A 22,847-nucleotide genomic window follows, 5' to 3' on the forward strand; every position below is an offset into this window, starting at 1 on the left:
ATTCAGTCATCGTCTGAAAGTGAAGTAGCTGAATCTAGTGAAGAAAATATTTAAGAAAATGTTATTACTTTAAATCATTGCATTTTAGAACAACGAGAACAGGCTCGAGGTAGTCCGCATCAGTAACGCTTACCAGTAAAAATAATACGAAATGGAATACATGTCCACGTAATAGAGTATAAGGTAAGAATATTTTAGCACATGTAAAATTATATTTACAAGTTATAAGAATTTTTTATATCAGATTATTCATAGGTCGGTTGGCTGTTGAAGAAAGAATTCCTAGTCCCAGGAATGGTGCAGAGAACTGCAACGACGTAACAGAATTTTGGAATCTTTTTTTTGTTGAAGAATATTGAGGCTACTGTACTATTCAGGAATGTGGAAGTCAAACCATGTTTGCATCAAGGAAATGTGGAGTAATACTAGTGGGTACAATTCATACCGTTGTGTAATGTCTAAGTCTCACATCCAATTTATTTCAAATCATTTACGTCTCAACGTTAGAGAAAATCGTTCAGAGTATGACAAATTATATCCCATTAGAGAGTTATGGGACAAATTCATTCACAATTGTGATTTCTATTATGAATCAAGTCATAATACAACCGTGGATAAACAATTACTATCATTTAGAGGAAGATGTACTTTCAGAATGTACATAAAAAGTAAGCCTGATAGATATGATTTGAAGATCATTACTTTAAATGATGCTGAAACTTTTTATTTGGTAACTTTTTCTTTTACATGTTATTGCTATACATGTGTCTACGTAATAATCATCGGGAAAATTTTTCTTTAAAAAAGTGACAATGCCAATTCATGAAACAAACAGAAATGTCACATGTGACAATTGGTTCACGACGATTCCAGTACTGAATGAAATGTTGCAAGAGCCGTACAATATGAAAATCACTGGAACGATTCGTAAAAATAAGAGGGAGATTCCGAATAAGATGAAAATCGCGTCAAAGGAAGTACTTTCTTTCAAATTTTGCCACAATGGAGAAAACACTTTAGTGAGTTACACGGTGAAGGAACATAAGATTGTCTTAGCTGTTAGTACTAAAGTAAAAACCAATAGTATTAGCGAAAACAACAAACCTGATAGGATTTCATATTATAATAAGACGAAAGATGCTATAAAAAAACTTGTGCTTTATTTAATTGAGCCCTTTTAGCGAGAAAAATTGAACAACGTGTCATTGCGTTCAGAAATTCGGAAAGGCATTCTTCTCATCTTGGGAGACAACGAAACAGTTCAAGTTGAAGGATCAAGACCAGAAATGCAGAAAGGAGCAAGATGCGTAATGTGTGAGTACAAAGATGACAGAAAAACATGAAGGAGTATAAGGAGAAGTATGTATATGTATCCCTTTTGACTGTACTTGACTGCGTAAAATCGCCATGCACGCAAATTGGCATACCGGAAATTTGTTCACTGATATTAGCGCCCCTACAGGAGAAAATATATACCCTCCATGCTGTCCATGATAAAAGTTTTGTTTACGTAGTTTTTTGGTTATGTACCAAGTTGATAATAACAATAAAATAATAGTAATATGAATTGTTTTATAAAAAATTGTATGTCTAGTTATAAAGCAAATAAAAATGCTTCTGAAAATAGTGTTTTTTCAAAGCACCGAGAATGATAAGTTTATTTAATATACTATTTTGTAAGGGTAAAAGTTTTTATACTTTTACCAACAGACATTTATGAATTTTTGGTTGTTTATTTGGAGTCCTTTCTATTTATATAACATATAAAGCAATTAATTCTGTTCATCTATTTTACAATACAACACTCAGAGGATCCTCTAACCTTAAATATCAATCAGCTGTCAAAGATAAAAATACTTAAAACGTAAAATTGCACTTATTTCTCCCGTTTGGCGGCGCTGTTATCAGTGAACATGAGGCTATTACTTTTCGCGTGCCTGTCGATTTTACTGCAGAGAAGTACAGTCAATATCAGGAAATTTTCCCATTGGAGATATGTCTCCTTATACTCCTTCATGCAGAAAAACTAAGATGTTATGTTGCTCTTGCTAGCGTAGGGGAGACTAGGGTAAACCCGCTCACTTTTTTTCAGATCGGTAAAAATCTAGGAAATTATTCTCTAAATCCAAGTTAATTTATATCATTTGAAAGCTTATGATTTCTACTAAAAAAATAAAAAAGAGTTTTTGATTTATCTTTTTTAGTTTTACTTAGAGAAACTTTTTAATACACATATACCAAATTTCGAAATCACAATTTTCCAGGGTAAACCCGCTCACTTTATCTTTTCAAGACGGAACAGTTTTATTTTTTAAATATTAAAATTCGTCTTATTCCCGTCTTAAGTATGATTTATTATTGATAATTTATGAGTTATATAAACATTTCTATAAACAACAAATTGGTTTAATAAATAATGAACATAGATTTCATGAATTACAACTATGGATTTAAATAGTGTTATATTTTATTAAGAGAAAGTGAAATGTAGTTACAATTTTGGTTTTAATAAGTCATAAATTGTGTTATTGTTGAAATATAATACGTGAAATTATTTTATTCTAAATTTTAAATTAAAAACTAAGTGAGCGGGTTTACCCCGACTTCACGTGAGCGACTTTACCCCGAGTGTATTCCTCACATTTCAGAATAAATTTAATTAAATCTTTTTGAAATAAGATAAAACTATACATGTACTTCGAAAAAGGACATCCAATAGCAACAAAAAAAAATTTGCCAAATAAATTAAAACTCAAAAATAATGATCGAAAAACTTAAAAATCCAAAAAACGTTTTTTTTTCTGATACCTCTAAAAACATTTGATTGCCTCTGATTCTATGTTGAATTCATGAAACTAAACGAAAGTTCGTTAATATAAGTTGAATGGTAAGTACTATTCACAGTATCAATATCTCCATCTTAAGTTGAGTTCATCGCGTTAAATCGCTGGTGAGCGGGTTTACCCTGTGCGCGGGTTTACCCCAGTCTCCCCTACAATGTGAAATAACCACCTTAGTTATACACATAACTAAGGTTATACACATTAGTTACACACGTTACGAATGCGTTGACATAGACTAAGTCTTAAATTTCATGAGGATCCAAAGAAAACCACAAAATAGTCTTAAATATGTTATTAAATATTTATATTTTAAAACGTTGTGTCGAAAAACACATTAGTATCGTCTTAAAAGTGACCTTTGCTGAAGTGCAAAATAAATTGCTTTTTTAAAAATAAAATAATGTGATATTTTTCGCCTTATTCTAACACATTTCGAGAATATGAATCTCAATTTTTAGCCTAAAATATTAAAAATTACAAAAGTTATATTTTTTCAAATTTCATTTTTTTTAGTTAACTTTACGAATTTATTTCAATATGTAAATAATTTAATTACACTTCTATAAACTCTATATTCTTATTCTACAAGGTTCAATGAATAATAAAATATTTCTTTCGCGTTGAACAGTTCAGTAGTTTAGAAACCCAAGCGTTTTTAGTATGAAGCCCTATACGCTCATTTTGTATGGACGTTCCTGCTTAAGTGGCGTGGCCTCCTACTACAGTTGCATGAAACTCATACCGAAAAAGCATGAATTCTTGCAATCGTAGTATGCTGATGTCCCATGCATTTAAAGGTAGAACGTTCGTGCTCATATCGTACAAATTTTATACAAATACAGCAAAAATTTACGCCTATAGCGCATGTAAATTCTTTTACGAAATAAGTATGACTGTTCATACTATAAAAGCTTGGTTTTTCTCTCCGTGTAGAGTTTTGAAAAGTAAACAGGGTCACTGTGACCCCGTGTGTGCTACTTGTTAGAGGTTCTTTCTTGTTTAAGAGGTCTTGTAACTTTCTTAGGCATTAAAATCGGAAGTTTTTAAAAAAAATTTTGCTCATAAGTTTTTCAATATACATAATTGATCAAAAGTTTTTACATGTCATTGTGTATGTTAAAAAGTCTTAAAAAAAGAATTTCAAATTTAAAAGAATATAAGTATCTTCCTTCTACAGAGGGCGCTTTGGCCACTGGTAAAAATTACTGGTTATCACTGAAGCTCATAGCAGAATCGTCTAAAATAAAAAAAACAAATATTATTTTAAAATGGACGACTTAATACACGTTTCAAACCTCTAATTTACTACTAATGTTTAAAATTATATTTTGTGTGGATCATTTATGTTAAAAAAATTGTATTTTTTCAGATTTTTGGATTCAAAAGCTTGCTATTTTCTTAATTTTTTAGGTTTTTGAGTAATTCGAGGTTTAGGACCTGTAATAAGTCGTCTATTTTGAAATTGTGGGGTAAGTGCACTAATTCCTGCGGCATTCCAGCCAAGATATCTTTTGCATAGGAAAAAATATTTATATTAAATTAAAAATTTAACATGCATTTAGATGTCATTTTGCCCGCAGCAACTGAAGCCCATGTATTTCACATAAATGTTTTAGTTTTTGCGGTAAGAAGAATTAAAAGTTGAATAATTAAACTAATTATATTTTAAATGTCTATCTTTTTAGACAATTGTATCAAATATTATTCAAAATAAGTTTTTCAATGTTTTTTAAATATTAATATTTTCTTAAGTGATAAATAATTAAACATTTCACAAACGCGCAGCAATTGACAGACGTATCCTATTTGATTTTTTTATTTTAGATGATTCTGTGATGAGCTACAATGACAACCGTAATTAAAAAGTAATTTTTACCAATAGGCAAAGCGCTCTCTGTAGAAGAAAGGTACCTATATTCTTTCCAATCTAAAATTCATTTTTTAAAACTACTTAACATACACAATGACATGTAAAAACTTTTGATAAACTATATTTTAAAACTTATGGGCAAACATTTTTTTTAAATCTTCAGATTTTAGAGCTGAAAAAGTTACAATACCCCTTAAAATTCTAAAAGCTTAAAAATAATTTTTTTTCTAACTTTTTAGAGTTGGGCACAAGAAATTTTTTAAAATTATTTTATTTATTTTATTTATTTAAATTTTTTTAAATTATTAGACGTTTTTACAGTTTTTGGCCTTTAAAGACTAAATTCGCAGTAAAGTGTATAATGTAAATATTTTGGCGAAAATTATTAGCTTTTCTATTTATATAACCACTATATGAATTTCTATTTCTTAATTTTTTAAAATTCCACCAATTTAGAGAGGTGATATAAATAGAAAAGCTAATAATTTTCGCGAAAATAGCTACACTATATATATCGTGGCGCACATCAAGAAAAAATCTGAAAAAATGTATGACAATACACGGTACCCTGGAACCAATCTCAACCCTCAACATTCTCCCTTTCAAAGATTCCTGTTGCAACTTGTTCGGGGTACCTCACTGAATATTTTCTGACAAGAAAAATCAAATTCCGTCGGGCGCTTTTTTTAATTTCAATTTTTGTGTTTTAGCGCCAAATTTAAAAAAAACTGGTTTTAATGATCATTTAAAAAAAATTCAACTTCAACTGGTCAAATTTTGTTCCAGAAATTGTACAAAACCATAATTCTGGTAGAAAATTTTCCGTATAATCGGAATCTGACGTTGGTTTTTGAAATTAAAGCAGCGGTATCCCAGAAAATCCGGAAAACTGTAAATATTATAAAAAAAATCTCACCGTCGTTTTTTTCAAATTGTCTGTCAAATTTTATAAAAATAAGTGCAATTTCAAAATTTATTAAAATTTACCAATAAGTAACAGTTACGTTTTCAAATTTGCAAAACAAAATATTATAAAATGAACATCTTTTTGTCAGTAATTAAAATTTTGAATTTAAAAGTTAAGAAAATCTAGGGTCTGTTTACAACGTTTCTACCGAGGTTTCTACTGATTTTAAATTTTCTGATTTAAATTTTCTTTCAGTTATTAAATGAGAGAAAAGAAAATTATGCAGAGCAACTCCTAACATCTGTGTGTTACTACAACAGTAATCACATGTAATCGTTTAATCTTGATATTTTTAAATGATGATATTATTATTAAAACTATAATTTAAATAGAGTAGCATTGACAGAAGTGGGCCACCCGCCGTTCTTGGTTTTACAAGTGACATATCTGTCAACCGAAAATTTTTTCTTTTGTTATCAACAGAAGGTCAACTTTCAGTTGGTTATTAAAGAGTGCGACGTACAATTGTGTTCTCCAGCAATTAGTGCCAAAAATTATCTACTTTTTCTTTTTTCTCAATGTAAAAGTTATCGTTGTTTACATAAGATATTCATCGAATTCAATCGGGCAAGTAGCCTTTATTATAGTTTCAGACCTAACCTTAAAAAATTTAAAGAGACTGTTTCATAATGTCGCGAGGTATTATGGTCACGTTGTTTCTCCTCAAATTCATCTTGTGGACAGAAGTGGGCAAGTGCATTAAAGTTCCGTTTTGACATTTAGTGATTTTGTATAAACTAATGAAGTGGTTCTATGAATTATTTTGAATTTTTAGCAATCATGTCACCAAGAAAGGCTAAACCAACTGGCTATGAACTCATTGACTACGGCAAATTACTTTATGCTATGAGTCAAATAAAAATTAATAAAATTTCTGAACGCCCTTCTTGTGCTTAATTTTACAATACTATTTATTGAAAAAATTAATCATTTAACATAAACAATCATAGTGCTTGATCCTTTTTCTTATTTTAGATGGAAAACTTAGGAGGCCCACTTCTGTCTACAAAATCATGATATCGCAAATTTCTCTTTTTTTGCATAACGATGTTAAACAATATGTTAAAATTAAGAATTTTAAAATGTGAGTTTGCCTAAAGTTAGGTAAGTCCTTTTTGTTCAAATAAACGTAAAATGGGTTTAAAAATGTTAATTTCTGAATATTCTAAAGCATCAATACCAAAGTGTGGCCCACTTCTGTCGGCACTACTACTCTACTACTCGGCACTCTACTAATTTCGGAAATTGTGAAACTGTTTATTATTAAAAGTTGTAATAAAAATCGAATAACAGAATTTTCACTATTTATATATTTAATAACTAAAAGAAAATTTAAATCAGAAAATTTAAAATCAGTAGGAACGTTGTAAACAGACTCTAGATTTTCTCAACTTTTAAATTCCGATTATACGGAAAATTTTCTACCAGAATTATGCTTTTGTATAATTTCTTGAACAAAATTTGACCAGTTGAAGTTGAATTTTTCTTTAAATGATCATAAAAACCAGTCTTTTTTAAATTTGGCGCTAAAAACACAAAAATTGAAATTAAAAAAAAGCGCCCGACGGATTTTGATTTTTCTTGTCAGAAAATATTCAGTGAGGTTCCCCGAATTAGTTGCAACAGAAATCTTTGAAAGGGAGAATGTTAAAGGTTGAGATTGGTTCCAGGGTACCGTGTAATAGGTTTTAGTGCCCTCTAAAAAATGATGAAAAAATTTTTTGTGCCCAACTCTAAAAAGTTAGAAAAAAATTATTTTTATTCTTTTGGAATATTTTTAAAAAGAAAAACAGAGTGTGGGGAGTCCAAAAAACATAGGTTCAAAGTACATCCCAGTAAAAATTTCATACGATTGCGAAATTTGTCGCCCGAGCCGAAGGCGAAGGCAACAATCGCACTCGTATGAAAAAGACATCTGTCACGTGACGCAACAATCGCACTCGTATGAAAAAGACATCTGTCACGTGACGCACACTATTTTTTTCACCACAAATGTAGGAATTTTGCGATAAAAGGAAAAGCCTCACAGATATATTTTTTTACATAGTAGTGTATCGATATTGTTCTTCAACCCTTTCGGGTTTTTATATATCATAACCCATTGTATATTTTCCAAATTTCCCAGACTCCCGAATTCCCCCTTATTTGCGGTCCGTAGCCGCCTTTTATTAGAAGTACTCGTATTCACCTGGCCCTCTCTATCCGACCAGTATGAAAATATCGATTTCTGACCCGCCTCGCATGCATGAAAAATAGCAACATTCATGCCTGTGTGGTAAAAAATAATTATTAGACAAGCGAAAAGGCTACTGGTTTTTCAATTAGCCTTTGTTATAGGTCCAATTATCCTGAAAATTTTCTGGGCTTTAGGGACTTTACTATATACTTGAATTTTTCTTATTTTCCTCTTATTGTAGGAATTTTCATACTTTTTTAATGTGCATTTATCTATTTCTTTTTGTTCATAACACTACTGAAGCAAAATTCTTTTTTTTAAAGCCCAGAACAATTTATGTTGATTTGAATTATTTATATGCTTTTGTAAATAATAATTAAATTCCAATTATTTAATAATTTAGGATATTCTGTCATGAATTTCAAAATGAATTCAGTGAGTTCTCGCGAGTCGTTCAACAGGTGATCAGTGTAAGCTTTACGAGTCGTTAAATTTCTAGTATGCGCGCCAGTGTTAAGTGCTGTACAATTTAAGCAAACCAAAGTCATGGAAGATTTTCTTTCTTTTGGGGCGATAAATATGCTTCACACATACCTGAAATCGACCTGAAGGCGTGGTTTATGTGTTGAATGTAGGGGAGAGTTTCCAGTTGTGAGACGGGTTTTATTTTTGACCCGTAAATTGTAAACGGGTAAACGAAATTGTAAATAAAATACACCTTTCGAAAGGTAACAGAAATACGCAACTTTTATTAAAAGAAAGTGTAGTGTTTCGATGAACTTAAAAAATTTTACGATACATTTTCCGAGCACATCGCTTTTGTCAACAAAAAAAAATGTCTCCAGTTGTGAGACACTTATTAAAAATTGCTAAAATTTAATAAGTTTGACATAAAACGTTATGTTTAGTAGAAATAATTAAATATATTAATAATATATATTATTATATACTAAATAATAATATTTATTCGCCAAAATATGACTATCAAATAAACACAATTTAATAGCTTCAACAAGAGCATTAAAATTGATTTCTTCTGAATCAATTGACTTTTTTCCACTTAACATGCCCAAAAATACTAGGAAAAAAACAAAACAACATTTAAATAGTATGCCTGCAAAGTCGTATTTTTTATGCTGTCCAGATGGGTGTTGACACCGTCTCACAACTGGTGATATGCTGTGTCTCACACCCAGAAATTGGCGCTATTTTGAAAAAGAAAAATTAAATTATTTTCAACCTTAGATTGGAACAATGCAATATTGTATCACAAAATATAAGGAAAACACTAAAAGAACACTGCAAAAAATGGCGTCTAAAAATAAGACGTTTAGACGTTTATAAACGTCTTATGTAAATAAGCGTCTTATTTGAGCGTCTTAAATGAAAAACATAACCTCTAAATACATGCATTTTAGAAGGCAAATAAGACGCTTATAAACGTCTAAAATGTGACCACGTAAACGTCTTAAACCAAGACGCTCTTTTTTTACAGTGAAAATGCATTACATTTACCTTTTCCAATTAATTAACTTGGAAAAAAAGTACTTTGCATTTATTGAAAAAACGCTTTTTAGTCGATTATCACACAAAGTGTTGGTATTTTACAAAAACAGTTTATATAACTGCTTCGGCGTACACGAAAAAGTTGGCTCATATAAAAAGAAATGTTTTTTTATAAACCAATCGGCTTTTTAATATTGCATGTTAAAAAAATTGACTGTCTCACAACTGGAGGTGTCCCACAACTGGAGACTCTCCCCTACTTATTTAAGCCCAAATTTTATTTATTTGTCAAATAAGTCTATAGTCACTACACACAATTTCATGTCAGGCGTTCACGTATGCACACTAAATTTAACAATGCTACATGTCAGTTGTGTAATCGTTTTTTATTCGAACCCCACTGAGGACAAAACAAAAATTTGGAAGCAAAGTACAGTATAGTATGTGACATATTATAGATGACTTTTGTAATTTAAGCAGATCTATTTTGAAAAATAGTAGAACTTCTCTGCAGCTGTAACAAAAGTGATCTAAAGTGGTTGTTTCATCCTATCAGTACAGAAAAGTTTCGTAATCGCTACAGATAAAATTTTCTCCATGTAAATATAAGGCTGGACATATCAACATCATTAACTAATTTAAAACACATATGTAATCATTTTTACCATATAGAATACTAACCTGAAAATAGAGACTGTATGCACAAGTTGAAAAGAAAGTTTGTAAAGCAATCAGAACAGCGATTTGCGAATCTGCTTCTGAAAATTCCAGAGTCTCTAAAAGCCATCGTTTGCACATCAGCAATGTTTGATCTTGAAATGTAACACCTTGTTTCATTAAAGATGTCAAGTATTCAGAGGTAGGTTTAACCAAGTCCGCATCAGTAGGTTGTACAGAAGTACATAATTGGTTAACCAAAAGCTTTACTGACTGGAACAGAAAAATTAAGTTTAAAAATCATTCGGATCCCTTTGAAAATTTTTTCTAGGTGGTTTATGAGGGCGCTGATTACCAATATATTTTCTTTTTGGAAACAAATAAAATTTTAAAAGATTGTTTACCATTAAGAAAATTTATGTTGCACGGAAAGAAATGTACTAGTTGTGGCATCCATATGAACATTGTTGCATTATCCAATGAAATGGAAAGGACAACTCTTAGCATGAAAGCAGTTTCCAAATACTATGGATGCATAATATATTGTCGCATGTGGTATGGATGTGCCAACCACATTTATATTTGTGCTTACCAATACAGATATAGATTATCACATATGGTTGCCTCTTCCATATTACTATGATTCGGAGATTCATATTCAATTCAAAATGGATACATGTTGCGCGCAAGTCATTTTCACGTCATCCATTTAAAAATGGACGTTTTAATTTGTCTGTCGCGTCTATATAATGCGTTCTGAGTTTATTGTATGTAAATAGTTTTATAATTGTTTATTATTGTTATTGTCTATTAGTATTTATGTTAATTTATTTCCACACAGAAAAAATAAATTTAGCAGATCTTACAAAACTGTTACGGAGTAGCGGATACAGCTTATTACGAAACTGAGTTTTGTAAAATGTAAGGAATATTTCAGGATAAACTTTAGAAATATGAATATTTTACACGGAAAAAAAGTACGTGAAATTTTCATTAACTCAGTAACTTTTGGATACGACACAAAATTTTACTAAAAACAGTCTAGTAATTTTGCATGAGAGTTTCAAAAGCAGTCAATGAAAATTTCTAGCACCTGCCTTGAGAATTTCATTGACTTTTGAAAAAATTGTATATTTCTGTAAAATGAAAATAGTATATTTCAATACAAGTGGCCAAGAGAGCGTTCCACGAGCAATTAGCAATTCGCTCTCGCGTCCTCGAGTATCGAACGCTATTTTTCTTTATAAATACATGCAAAATCCGAGAAATTCTGACAATTTAACCGATATACTATCCGAAACGCAGAAGCTTTGGGTTGCGCGAGAGGGTCCAGGGGCAGCCCCCCGATCACAAAAAAACCAACTTAAAAGGTTAGGTTTTACGATATTTATTTTATTACTTTTAATCATTTTACATATGAGGCATTATTCCTGAACTAGAAGGTATTAGTTACTACACCAATTTACAGGTTCAACCCCCCACCCCTATCAAAAGGGTGAGGGGATTAAATTTCAGCTTCAACTCGAACATGCGTTTTTTGAACATTTGTAGTTTCTACTTAAATTATTCGATTAAAAAAAGTAAGTAGTGGTTTAGAAAAGTTTTTTTGTGTACTTTTGAAATATTAAAAGTTTTTAAATAAATAGTTTTTTGCAAGTTCGACAGTTTTTATTTTCTTTTCAATAATCTCAAATGAAAGCTTGGAATTTCCCCTAAAAGAGGATATAAGTCTGAAAATAGGCCAAAAAAATTTGCCAAAGATATAGTGTAATAAGTAAAATTTGTGGTATTTTTTTACAATTTACTATTGAAAATGGTCTAGAACCTACAAATTTTATCGGATGTTGATGTTCTTGGTCTAAAATTACTAAGAGATCCATCAAAGCCTTCATTTTTACACTAATTTTAAGAGAGTTAAATTTAAAAACGATCCGATAAGTTTTTCAAAAGTTATCATGGGAACAACATTTTGTGTCTACTGTTACGTCACCGTAACCTATTTTCAATAATGTTAATAATAATATGTAAAATAATAATAAATAATAATTATAATAATTAATAATAATAATCATAATAATTAATAATAATAATTACAATAATTAATAATAACAATCATAATAATTAATAATAATAGTAATAATAGTAATCATAATTATTTAACATATTATTATAATAAATAAATATAACAAATAATAAACGACAATAAATTATAACAAATAACAATAATAAACCACAATAAATTGTAAGAATAAACATTAGAAATAATAACAAATTATAATAAACAGATAGTTATAACAATTTTAAACAACAACTTTTAACAAATAATAATAAACAATAATAAACATAAAAATTGTAATAATAAATATTAACAGTAATAATAGAATTATAATAACTAGGAATTAATACCGACTTTAATTGTAAACAATTATAATCAACAAATAATACAACAAATTATAAATAATGAATTGTAATAAACAATCAACTGTAACAACAAATTATAAACAATTAATGGAAATAACAAAATTATAAAATAACATGAGTAATAAGCAATGGACACGTGCGATCTAATGGTGAGTCACCACAAGTGTTCCTGCAATAAAGGGTTTCTCCAAATGCATGGAAAAGCGAACGATTCTCCAAATGCATGGCAAAGCGAACGATTCTTCAAATACATGGCAAAACGTACAGTTTCTTCAAATACACAGGGAAATTTGGGTATAAGAAGAGCCAGACCATCAACAGCAGCTCAGTCTAAGAAAGCAGTCCAGAAAAGCAGTCAAGAAAATGTAGTCGTCAATATTATAAGTCTCAAATTGAGAAGTGGTGCTATGCACAAGTCAGTCTTAAAATTTTATCTATAACAAGTGGTTCTTCACGACGCAGTGCTCTAAACCCAGTTTCAGTAGTTGTCCTTTACTCTACGTATATTTCAAAAGTGCATTTTGGAAAGTCAATCTGGAAGTCAAATTTGCCATTTGAAAAGAGTGTTCCTGTTTCTCGAGACACAATACTGCATCCACTTAGTCAACTATTAACGGACTAGTGCCATTATACCTGAGCGACTAGCATCACCCTTTGTCCCAAGGTAAACAATCAAACCACTCTAAGACTCACATTAGAAAGCCTATGTCCATCTCTTATTTTCATCAATTTTATCTTATTTCATAAAATACACATATATTTGTTCAACTAAAGTAATTTCTTGTTATTCACTACCCCGTCCCTATTTTAATTAATTTTAAAATAAAATCGGGAAACATTAGGAAAATTATAATAATTAGGATCGTAACATATCGTAATTATTTTTGGTGCATCGGCCGTCGTGAATTGGTAAATGCAGGAATAGTTTAGTTTGAATAAATATAGTAATTATTTTTGGTAAATAAGCCGTCGTGAATTGGTAATTGCAAGAGTAGTTTAGTTTGAATAAATATTTAATAATTATTTTTGGTGCATCGGCCGTCGTTAACTGGTAAATTCAAGAATCATTTAGTTTGAATAAATATCTTAATTATTTTTGATGCATTAGCCGTCGTGAATTGAAAATTAAAGAGCACTTTTTAATTATTTTGGATTAATTAACCGTCATAAATTGATAAATACGGGAATAGTTTTGTTTAAATAATCACCCAAATAATTTTTTGTCATAAATTGGTAAACACAAGAAGGAATTTTAAGTGAATAAACAAGAATAATAATAATAACAATTTATAATATTTTTACATTTTTAAACAAATAATACATATAAAATTAAATAAACATAAATTAATAATAATTTTTGCAAATTTTACAAATTTAACATCTTTGCGAAATAATTTAATAATTCATATAATAATAATAATAAAAAATATTAATAAATAATAAATAAATAATATTTATAACAATTTTACATTTTTGATTAAAAAAAAAATAAAAATAGATTAATAAACATTAGGGGAGAGTGGTCCTAAGTTGGCCGTGGGCCTAAGTTGGCCACCCTGCATTTCTCAGAGATGGTTTACTGGACGAATCTATAATTTTGTGGTATGGTATATTGATAAACCATGATATAATTTATGGACCTAATTATAATCTAAGATTCTTCTACGCATTGTGAGGACAATAATATTGTTTTCGACCAAAAAAATTTGATTTTTCTTGTTTTTTCGAGAGCAGCTACAAGAGATAAATAATTAAAAATTTCTAAATGAGTGTGTGCGCTAGTTCCTTTATTTAATGTTGTAATAAGAGGTTCTGTTGATTTTTTAATTAAATTTTTTTTATTAGCGTAATAATTTGAAACTTGTAAAAATCTACAGTGGTCCTAAGTTGGCCACCTATTGTTTTTGTTTGTTTTTATTTATGTTTTGCTTCTTTTTTGTGTTTTTCATCACGAGAAAGACCTTAAAAGTGTAACGTAAGAATTAAACAAAGACAAAAAACAAAAAAAATGGTTTAAAAAACATTAGAAAAGACATAGTACAAAAACGCCTGTCTCCACAGCCATCCACCACTGCAAATAAATGAAATAAAATAATGCTTCATTTTCTGATCAAAAATAGATAAATAATGCGTTTTTATTCTCCTAAATGTATCAAATTTGTAAAATTTCTGCGTAATTGAAAAGAATATGCATTTCTTCCTTATACACAAGCGAAAAAAAGTGGTGGCCAACTTAGGACCAGGGGGTGGCCAACTTAGGACCGCTATTTCTGAAATGTCAAAAATGCAGCTTTTTACTATTTATTGTATTAAGACTACAAAAGCCATTCTAAAACGTTCTAAATACCACAAAATTATAGCAAAACGATCTCTGAACACTAATATATACTTGCCGAAGTGATTAAATTTCATTTTGTTAATATTTTCGACCAATTTGCTTAGGCGGCCAACTTAGGACCACTCTCCCCTAATAATAATAAAATTCATAACATTTTTCAAATTTTCACATTTTTAACTTAAAAAATTAAACAGAATTAAATAACTTAAATAGTAATATAAAATTAAAAGAATAAAATAAAAAAATAATAATAAATTGATTAACATTAATAATAATAAAAATTTATAACATTTTTTCCAATTTTCACATTTTTAACTTAAAAAATTAAACAGAATTAAATAATTTAAATAGTAATTAAAAATTAAAAGAATAAAATAAAAAATAATAATAATAAATTAATAAACATTAATAATAATAAAAAATTATAATATTTTTTCCAATTTTCACATTTTTAACTTAAAAAATTAAACAGAATTAAATAATTTAAATAGTAATTAAAAATTAAAAGAATAAAATAAAAAAAAATAATAATAAATTAATAAACATTAATAATAATAAAAATTTATAACATTATTTCCAATTTTCACATTTTTAACTTAAAAAATTAAACAGAATTAAATAATTTAAATAGTAATTAAAAATTAAAAGAATAAAATAAAAAAAATAATAATAAATGAATTAACATTAATAATAATAAAAATTTATAACATTTTTTCAAATTTTCACATTTTTAACTTGAAATTAGAAAAAATTAAAGAATTTAGATACTAATTAAAAAATTGAACAAGAATAAAATAACTCCGCTATGGACCGGTCCCAAGCCCGGGACTCCATCCTCTTCACTTATCTTCGTTCATTTGTATATTTTTTTTATGTAAATGCGCGTGTGTGGGGGAAGGGTGTGGAGGAGGAGGAGGGAAGTTTGGAGATGCCTTGAGATGGGGACCAGTTGGAGATCTGAATGTTAGGACATGTTGGCGTAAGCGGAGGGTATTTCTATAAACGTAATATCCCTCTGTATGGGCAAGAAGAATCTGAACCAGGGGGTTCAGTATGAAATAATTGTTTTGTTTTTTGTAAATGAGGAAGACATAGCCTATGAACGGCATCTTCCACAAATGGGCAACCCCTGCTATCCACGCTCGCCATCCCTGCCGGCACGTCGGACCATGTTAAGTCATGTACTCGCGACGCAGATTGGGGGGATTCAGCCCGCGGGATAGCAGGAACTGATGTATGAATCTGAAAGGTTTCAGTCTATAAACGACGCCTTTCATGCCTGTGAAACGAATGGGGAACCCTCTGGGGAGGCTTCTTCTTGAGTATGAGTGTGGGATGCGCTATAAATGCGTCATTCACATGGTTGATAAGTGCGTAAGGGGATCTCCGGCTGATCCCGGTCTCCGGGGCTCTACAAACAACATATACATAAATACACTCTTTTTTTTCTTACACAGATATGGGTACATTCATTTACATAACAGTACACATATACACTTACACTACTAACCTTCACACCCATACCGAACTTTGAAAACTTTTTTTTTATTATGGAAATGTGTGATGTCAACAACGATATCCTCCAAGCAGGTACCTCGAAAGAGGATAATCCTGCCGTCGATTCCGATCAGGTGAAAGCCCTGGTGGTCGACGAAAGGCCCACGGATTTTGGAGGGGGCCAACACCACACTGGTCTTTTAGACTGTAACGGCGCAGATGGAATGGAGACGGAGGTTATAGAAACCTTTGCTTCCATTACAAGGCAAGTTAATGCATCCCTGCTGGTCGAGGGATTTAAGAAGATGCATCAACTTATGGAGAGGCAACACCAAGTTACGGTGGGAATTGTCAAAGCCCTCAAAGTAGTTAAGGAGGGTATTTTAAAAAACAACCCCAAACCCGTCAAAGATTGTGCTGTGGAGGCATTCCATTATGGTGAAAGCCTCGTCGGCATTGCTAAAGATTTAAGAGAAGAGGGAGGAGAATTTTTAAAAAAATTAGAAGTTGTTCCTCCTCTCCTTCAGGCGAGAAGAACATTAAAAAAAAACAAATGAAAACGCTAATGAGACTTCCTCTTCAGGTAGAAAGAAGAGGGGAGCCTCATCGACACCCCCTAATAGGCAGCCGAAGAAGGGAAAAGGGTCCGAGTCTCCTCGGCAGATTTCTGAAGAGACCTCTGTTGGTGAGACCCGGACAACCGTCGAAGATGAAAATGACACTTGGGTTGAGGTCGAAGGGAAGAAGGAGAAGAAGAAAAAGAAAAAAAATTGGGGATGACCCAGTGGGGGGACCCAAAAAGTCCAGGGAAAGAAAAAAGAAAAGAAGGGAGACAGACGCAATAAGAATTTACGTAAGGGAAGGTCAAGAGTATGACAAGATCATGGATAAAATGTTCTCAGGGGTCAGCCCTGTTAAAAACAAAGTTGAGATCCTGTCAGTCCGTAGATCCAGAAAGAATGAAGTTCTTCTGGTTCTTAGGAAGGGTCAGGATCTTACGCGGTTCAGCAGTGAGCTGACTACTGTCCTCGAGGGTCAGGCGGAAGTCACGACTGTGGTCTCGACGAGGTCGGTAGAAATCGTTGACCTCGACGAGACCGTAGTCGTAGAAAGAGTACAGAAGGCAGTACGGAGTTGTCTGGGCAAGCCTGATTTGGAAGTTCCTTGCCAGCTAGTTGCTCGGTACGGCGGCACGCAGATGTCGATTCTGCGTCTGCCAGATGCGGATGCGGAGTCGCTTCTGAAGACCGGTCGCGTTAAGATCGGCAGGGTTAACTGCAGAATCCGGACTAGAGTGGAAGTAGATAGGTGCTTTAGATGCCATTGCTACGGCCACTTGGCACGGGGCTGCGGTGGCCCAGATCGAAGGAACGCTTGTTGGAAGTGTGGTGGCCTGGATCGCAAGAGCAGGTCCTGCAAGAGCCTAGCTCGTTGCATGGCTTGCTCCGACAAGGGGTCCAAGGAGATAAGCCACCTTCCGGGAAGCAGGGCTTGCCCAGTTTATTGGGGAATCCTGTCTGGTTTAAAAGCCAAAGTTCGGGGTCCTACAGGTTAACCTCGGAAGAGGAAGAGTCGCGCAGGACCTCCTGATGCAGACTGCCAGGCAGAGGAAGGCCGATATACTGATCTTCAGTGAGCAGTATAGAAAGCCACAATTCTCTGTCTGGTTTCAGGACGCATCGGGGAGGTCCGGGATACAAGTTTGCAACTCGGACATCGCTGTCAGCGATTTCCTCGAGACGGATAAGGGCTTCGTTTGGGTGGAGGTGGCGGGTGTTCGTATTTACAGCTGCTACTTCTCCCCAAACGATCCCCTTAAGAAGTTCGACACCGAGATTCGCTCTCTTGAGGGAAGCGTAAAAGCTTTCGACGGGGATGTCCTCATTGCGGGAGATTTCAATAGTAAGTCGCCGGAATGGGGGGAGACCCGCTATGACAGGAGAGGAATCTTGGTCACCGATATGGTCTCGGCGAATGAACTGGTGGTGATGAACCGGGGTAAACAGCTCACTTTTAGGCGAGGAGCGTCAGGGTCAATTCTTGACCTGACATTTGCATCTCCTCGCCTGGCCCGCAGAATAAAGAACTGGAAGGTGCTGGATCAAGTGACCATGAGCGACCACCAGTACATTGAGTTTTTTTTAGAGACGAGGCAGATTATAGCGGATGCTTGCAACTGCTCTATGCCTCGCCAGCGCCAAACAAAAGCTAGGAAGGGTGCTCTGTACTGGTGGAGCGATGAATTAGCCCGCTTAAGGAGAGAATGCAATGCAGCGAGGAGGAAATATACCCACTTGAAGGGAGACCTCACGCTGCAAGAAGATTGGCATAAAGCCAGGCGAATCTTCAAGCGGGCTATAAGGAGTAGCCAACGAAAGTGCTGGAAGGACCTAATCGGGAAGACCGAGAATGATCCATGGGGTTTGGCGTTTAAAATTGTTACTAAGAAATTAGTTTCAAGACAAAAAACCTCTGGTCTAGGCAATCCGATTTGGGTCCAAAAAATCATAAGAGCGCTGTTTCTCCATGTGGAACCGAGCCCCAGGGAAGACTATACTTGCGTAGTACAGATGGAGGAGCTCTTCACGCTTAAAGAACTAAAAAAGGCGGCAAGGGCGTTGAAAAATGGCAAGGCGCCAGGCAGGAATGGAATACCAAGCGAGATCCTAAAAGAGGTCGTCGCGGTATACCCAGAGTTGCTTCTCAACGTCTTTAATGTGTGTTTAAAAGCCGGAGAGTTCCTCAGTGACTGGAAAGTGCAAAAGTTGGTCCTCCTTAGGAAAGGCGATAAACCTCTGGATAAAGTCTCATCGTTCAGACCAATTTGTTTATTGGACACGATGGGCAAACTTCTGGAGGGGATGGTTCTAGAAACACTTCAGAGAATCCTGGTAGGCGAAAATAGCCTATCAGAAAACCAGTTTGGCTTCCGGAAAGGCCGGTCAACAGTTGATGCAATACTCTCTGTTGTGAAACTGGCAAAGGAAGTCAATCAGGGGAAGAGGAAGGGTTTCTGTGCTCTTGTTTCCATCGACATCCGGAATGCGTTCAATTCCGCGAGATGGTACATCTGCATTGAGTCGATGAGACGCAAAGGAGTGCCGACTTATCTGTTGCGAATGATAGACAACTATCTCAGTGACAGATGGGTCGTGTACGAAGGCAATGTGTTCCATCTCAAGGAAGAGATGACCTGCGGGGCACCACAGGGGTCTAAGGTGGGTCCATTCATATGGAACGTCATGTACGACGATCTCCTGAGAATGGAGCTGCCCGAAGACACGATCCTGAAAGCCTTTGCGGATGATGTACTTCTGGTGTGTAGAGCGCAGGAAACCAAATTCCTCGATTCCTCTTTCATAAAACTCGATGAAGGTCTGCGACGAGTAGAGCATTGGTTGTTTCGTCATAGCCTGCAAATGGCCTTAGAGAAGACCGAGGCTCTGCTTGTTACGGTCCGGCGAGTTTTTAAAGCCCCGAAGGTGAAAATAGGAGGAACTGAAGTCTCATGGGGAAATCAACTTAAGTACCTGGGAGTGACGTTGGACCGAAGGTTAACCTTCGGTCCTCACGTGAACATCACAGCACTCAAGGCCGCCGAATGTATGGGTAACCTATCTAGGTTAATGCCCAACATCGGTGGTCCCAGGGAAAAGAAGCGGCGTTTGGTGGCGACCGTGGGTCTAGCAAAGCAGCTTTATGCTGCCCCTGTATGGGCTGATGCCCTTAAGACCCACGCCATCTTGGACAGATTGCTCTCTGTGCAGACAGGGAGCGCACGGAGAGTAATCTCAGCCTACAGGACGGTGTCTGATTGCGCTGCTCTAGTTCTTGTGAGTACACCGCCAACAGATTTGTTGGCAAAAGAAAGACAGGAAGTCTTTCAGCTCAATAAAGCACGAGTTGTCTCGCAGGAACAACAGAGCGGCGGTAGCCTAAAGATGGCTATCCGCAAATCGGCAAGAATCAGACTAGTCGATAGTTGGCAGGCAAGATGGGATGGGGAATCCAAAGGAAGGTGGACATACCGCCTGATTCCCCACCTCGCCACCTGGTTAGAAAGAAAGCACGGCGAGGTTGGCTATTACCTTACGCAGGCGATGACTGGTCACGGCTGCTTCGGTCAGTACCTTCATAGATTTAAGATCAGAGAAGAGGCGAAATGTGTGTATTGCGGCGCTGAAATAGACGACGCGGAACACACTCTCTTCTCCTGCGGGCAATGGAGTGAGCTAAGACGGGCCATGTTTGACGCAGTGAAAACTCAAATCACCGCTGATGACATGGTCTCAATTATGATCCAAAGCGCGGACTCTTGGCGCCACATCGAGTTCTTCATTACCTCGGTAATGAAGACAAAAGATGTGGACGGAAGAAGAGGTTAACCTGGAGTAATCGCTGAGGACGATTCGCGGGAGGGGGAGGAGGAACTAATTATCGTTCCTCCTCCCACTCCCGCGGCTCCCCCCCGGTGATTAATGGAAAGATTGTTTTTTAACAATGGACAGAGTCATAATACTAATATACATAATAATAATCATAAATGGTAAATTAGAGAGTCAAAGTTTGCAATGAAACAACATTTGACTATGAGTAGAGAAAGGTAGATTATGCGATTGCATAATTTCTTAAAATCGAGTAGAAACATTATAATATTATGTTAATTCATGTTTTAAACCTTTAACAACATGTTTCTAGAGCGCATAATAATATTTATAATAATATAATAATAATATAATAATATTATAATAATTGTAACCAGACCTTTTTCAACAATAATAAATATCGTAAACAAATAGGTATAATTTGCTAAACACGGGAATATTTATAAACAAATGAAATTTTATAAACAGAATTATAAACTTTGAAATAAATAAACAAACAACAGAAATAATTACTTACGATAAGCCAAAGATTTCTGGTCCGAACAATACATTTTGAAATTAATAATAATATGTTGATAAAATAATAAATAAAAGGAATTTTTAATAAACAAAAATGTTGAGCGCCAGTCCTTTCTTGGGACAGTTTCAAAAAGGCGGATACTAAATATCCAAAGTGAACAAATAATAGGTACTAAATACCCAAAAAAAAATTAAAAGCAAGAACAAAAGCAAAAATAATAGAACTAAATTCTATAAAAGACAAGAAAAATTATTAAAATTCCTTGAATTAAAAATCTCAACGTTAATATTAATTTCGATGCCGGTCGACTAGCAAAAGACGGAGGAGGGGGGATTCGAGAAAATCATATTCAAAATATTACATTTAATAACAATTTATTATAACATTCAGATTTGTAGATAATTTTTACAATTACTCAAAATATGCATTCAATCCAACAAATGTTGCTCATTTTTTTGCGAATTATTTCTCAGTAATAGATGCGATCAAAGTTGGACCAAATGATATTTGGAATGTCGATGAAACGGGAGTGTCCACAGTTCATAAGACAGTTCGTGTAATTTCACGTTGCGGTCGGAAACAAATTGGACAAATAACTTCAGGCGAACGCGGAAAGTTAGTGACATTCATTCAAGCTGTATCGGCAACTGGAATTCGCACACCTTCCTTTTTTGTCTTTCCACGCGCACGTTTTCAAGCACATTTTTTGAATAGTGGACCAACCGACGCAAAAGGAGGAGCAAGTCCTTCTGGGTGGACAAATGCAAACCTTTTCATCGAATTTTTGAAAAGTTTCCAGCAATTCACTCGCTGTGATCGTAATCACCCTGTGCTTCTTCTCTTAGACAACAACGAATCACATCGTTCTTTAACAGCATTGCAATTTTGTCGAGAAAATGGAATTCATGTTGTATCGTTCCCGCCTCACTGCTCCCATCGGTTACAGCCACTTGACGTTAGTGTATTTGGTCCATTTAAAACTGCACTTGATAAGGAGTTTGAAACATTCATGCGAATGAATCCAGGGCGCGTTGTGCAAATATATGACATTCCAGCAATGGTCTCACGAGCGTTAGAGCTTGCTGTCAATGAAGTGAACATAAAATCTGGATTTCGAGCGACGGGAATATGGCCAATAGACTCGGACATTTTCCAGTCAGTCGATTTTATGCCAAGCACTACGACTGATCGAGAAAATCCAAATGGAAATGAAATTGATGTTGTTGAAAAAGAAGAAGAGGGAGAATTAGAGGAGAAAGAAGTAGAAGAAGAAGAGGGAGAATTAGAGGAGAAAGAAGTAGAAAAAACAGAGGAGGGAGACAATCAGAGAAAAGAAAACATAACATCTACCCTGGATTCAACTCTCAAGAAGCTTTTGCCTTTTCCAAAAGCTCCGCCCAGGAGTACGAAAAAAAGAGGTCGTAAGCCTGGTAGAACAGCGGTTTTGACAGCTGACGCTGAAATAGACCAAATTATTGAACACGACAATGCACGAAGTGCGTCAGAAAAGGCCAAAGTAGACAAACGGCAAAAGCGAAAGGAAAGACAAGAAGAAATGCAGAAAGAAAAAGAAGAAAAAAAAGCAACGAGAAGAGAAAAAGCGACAAAAAAAAGAAGAAAGAGAAAAAAACGAAAATAATAAAAGAAAACCGCAATTCAAAAAACAA

General features: G+C 34.0%; 1 protein-coding gene across 2 annotated transcripts in view; it reads right to left on the minus strand.

Annotated features, from left to right (window-relative positions):
* LOC122503297 (HEAT repeat-containing protein 6) overlaps window positions 1-22,847 on the minus strand; it is a 345,658-nt gene that overhangs the window by 281,730 nt on the left and 41,081 nt on the right. For both annotated transcript variants that reach the window (XM_043613780.1, XM_043613778.1), the window contains exon 2: window positions 10,044-10,292. In XM_043613780.1, coding sequence (XP_043469715.1) covers window positions 10,044-10,292 — 249 coding nt within the window. The remainder of the gene's footprint in view (window positions 1-10,043; window positions 10,293-22,847) is intronic.

The sequence above is a fragment of the Leptopilina heterotoma genome, unplaced genomic scaffold, assembly GCF_015476425.1.
Source record: "Leptopilina heterotoma isolate Lh14 unplaced genomic scaffold, ASM1547642v1 Lhet_256, whole genome shotgun sequence".
Lineage (NCBI taxonomy): Eukaryota > Metazoa > Arthropoda > Insecta > Hymenoptera > Figitidae > Leptopilina > Leptopilina heterotoma.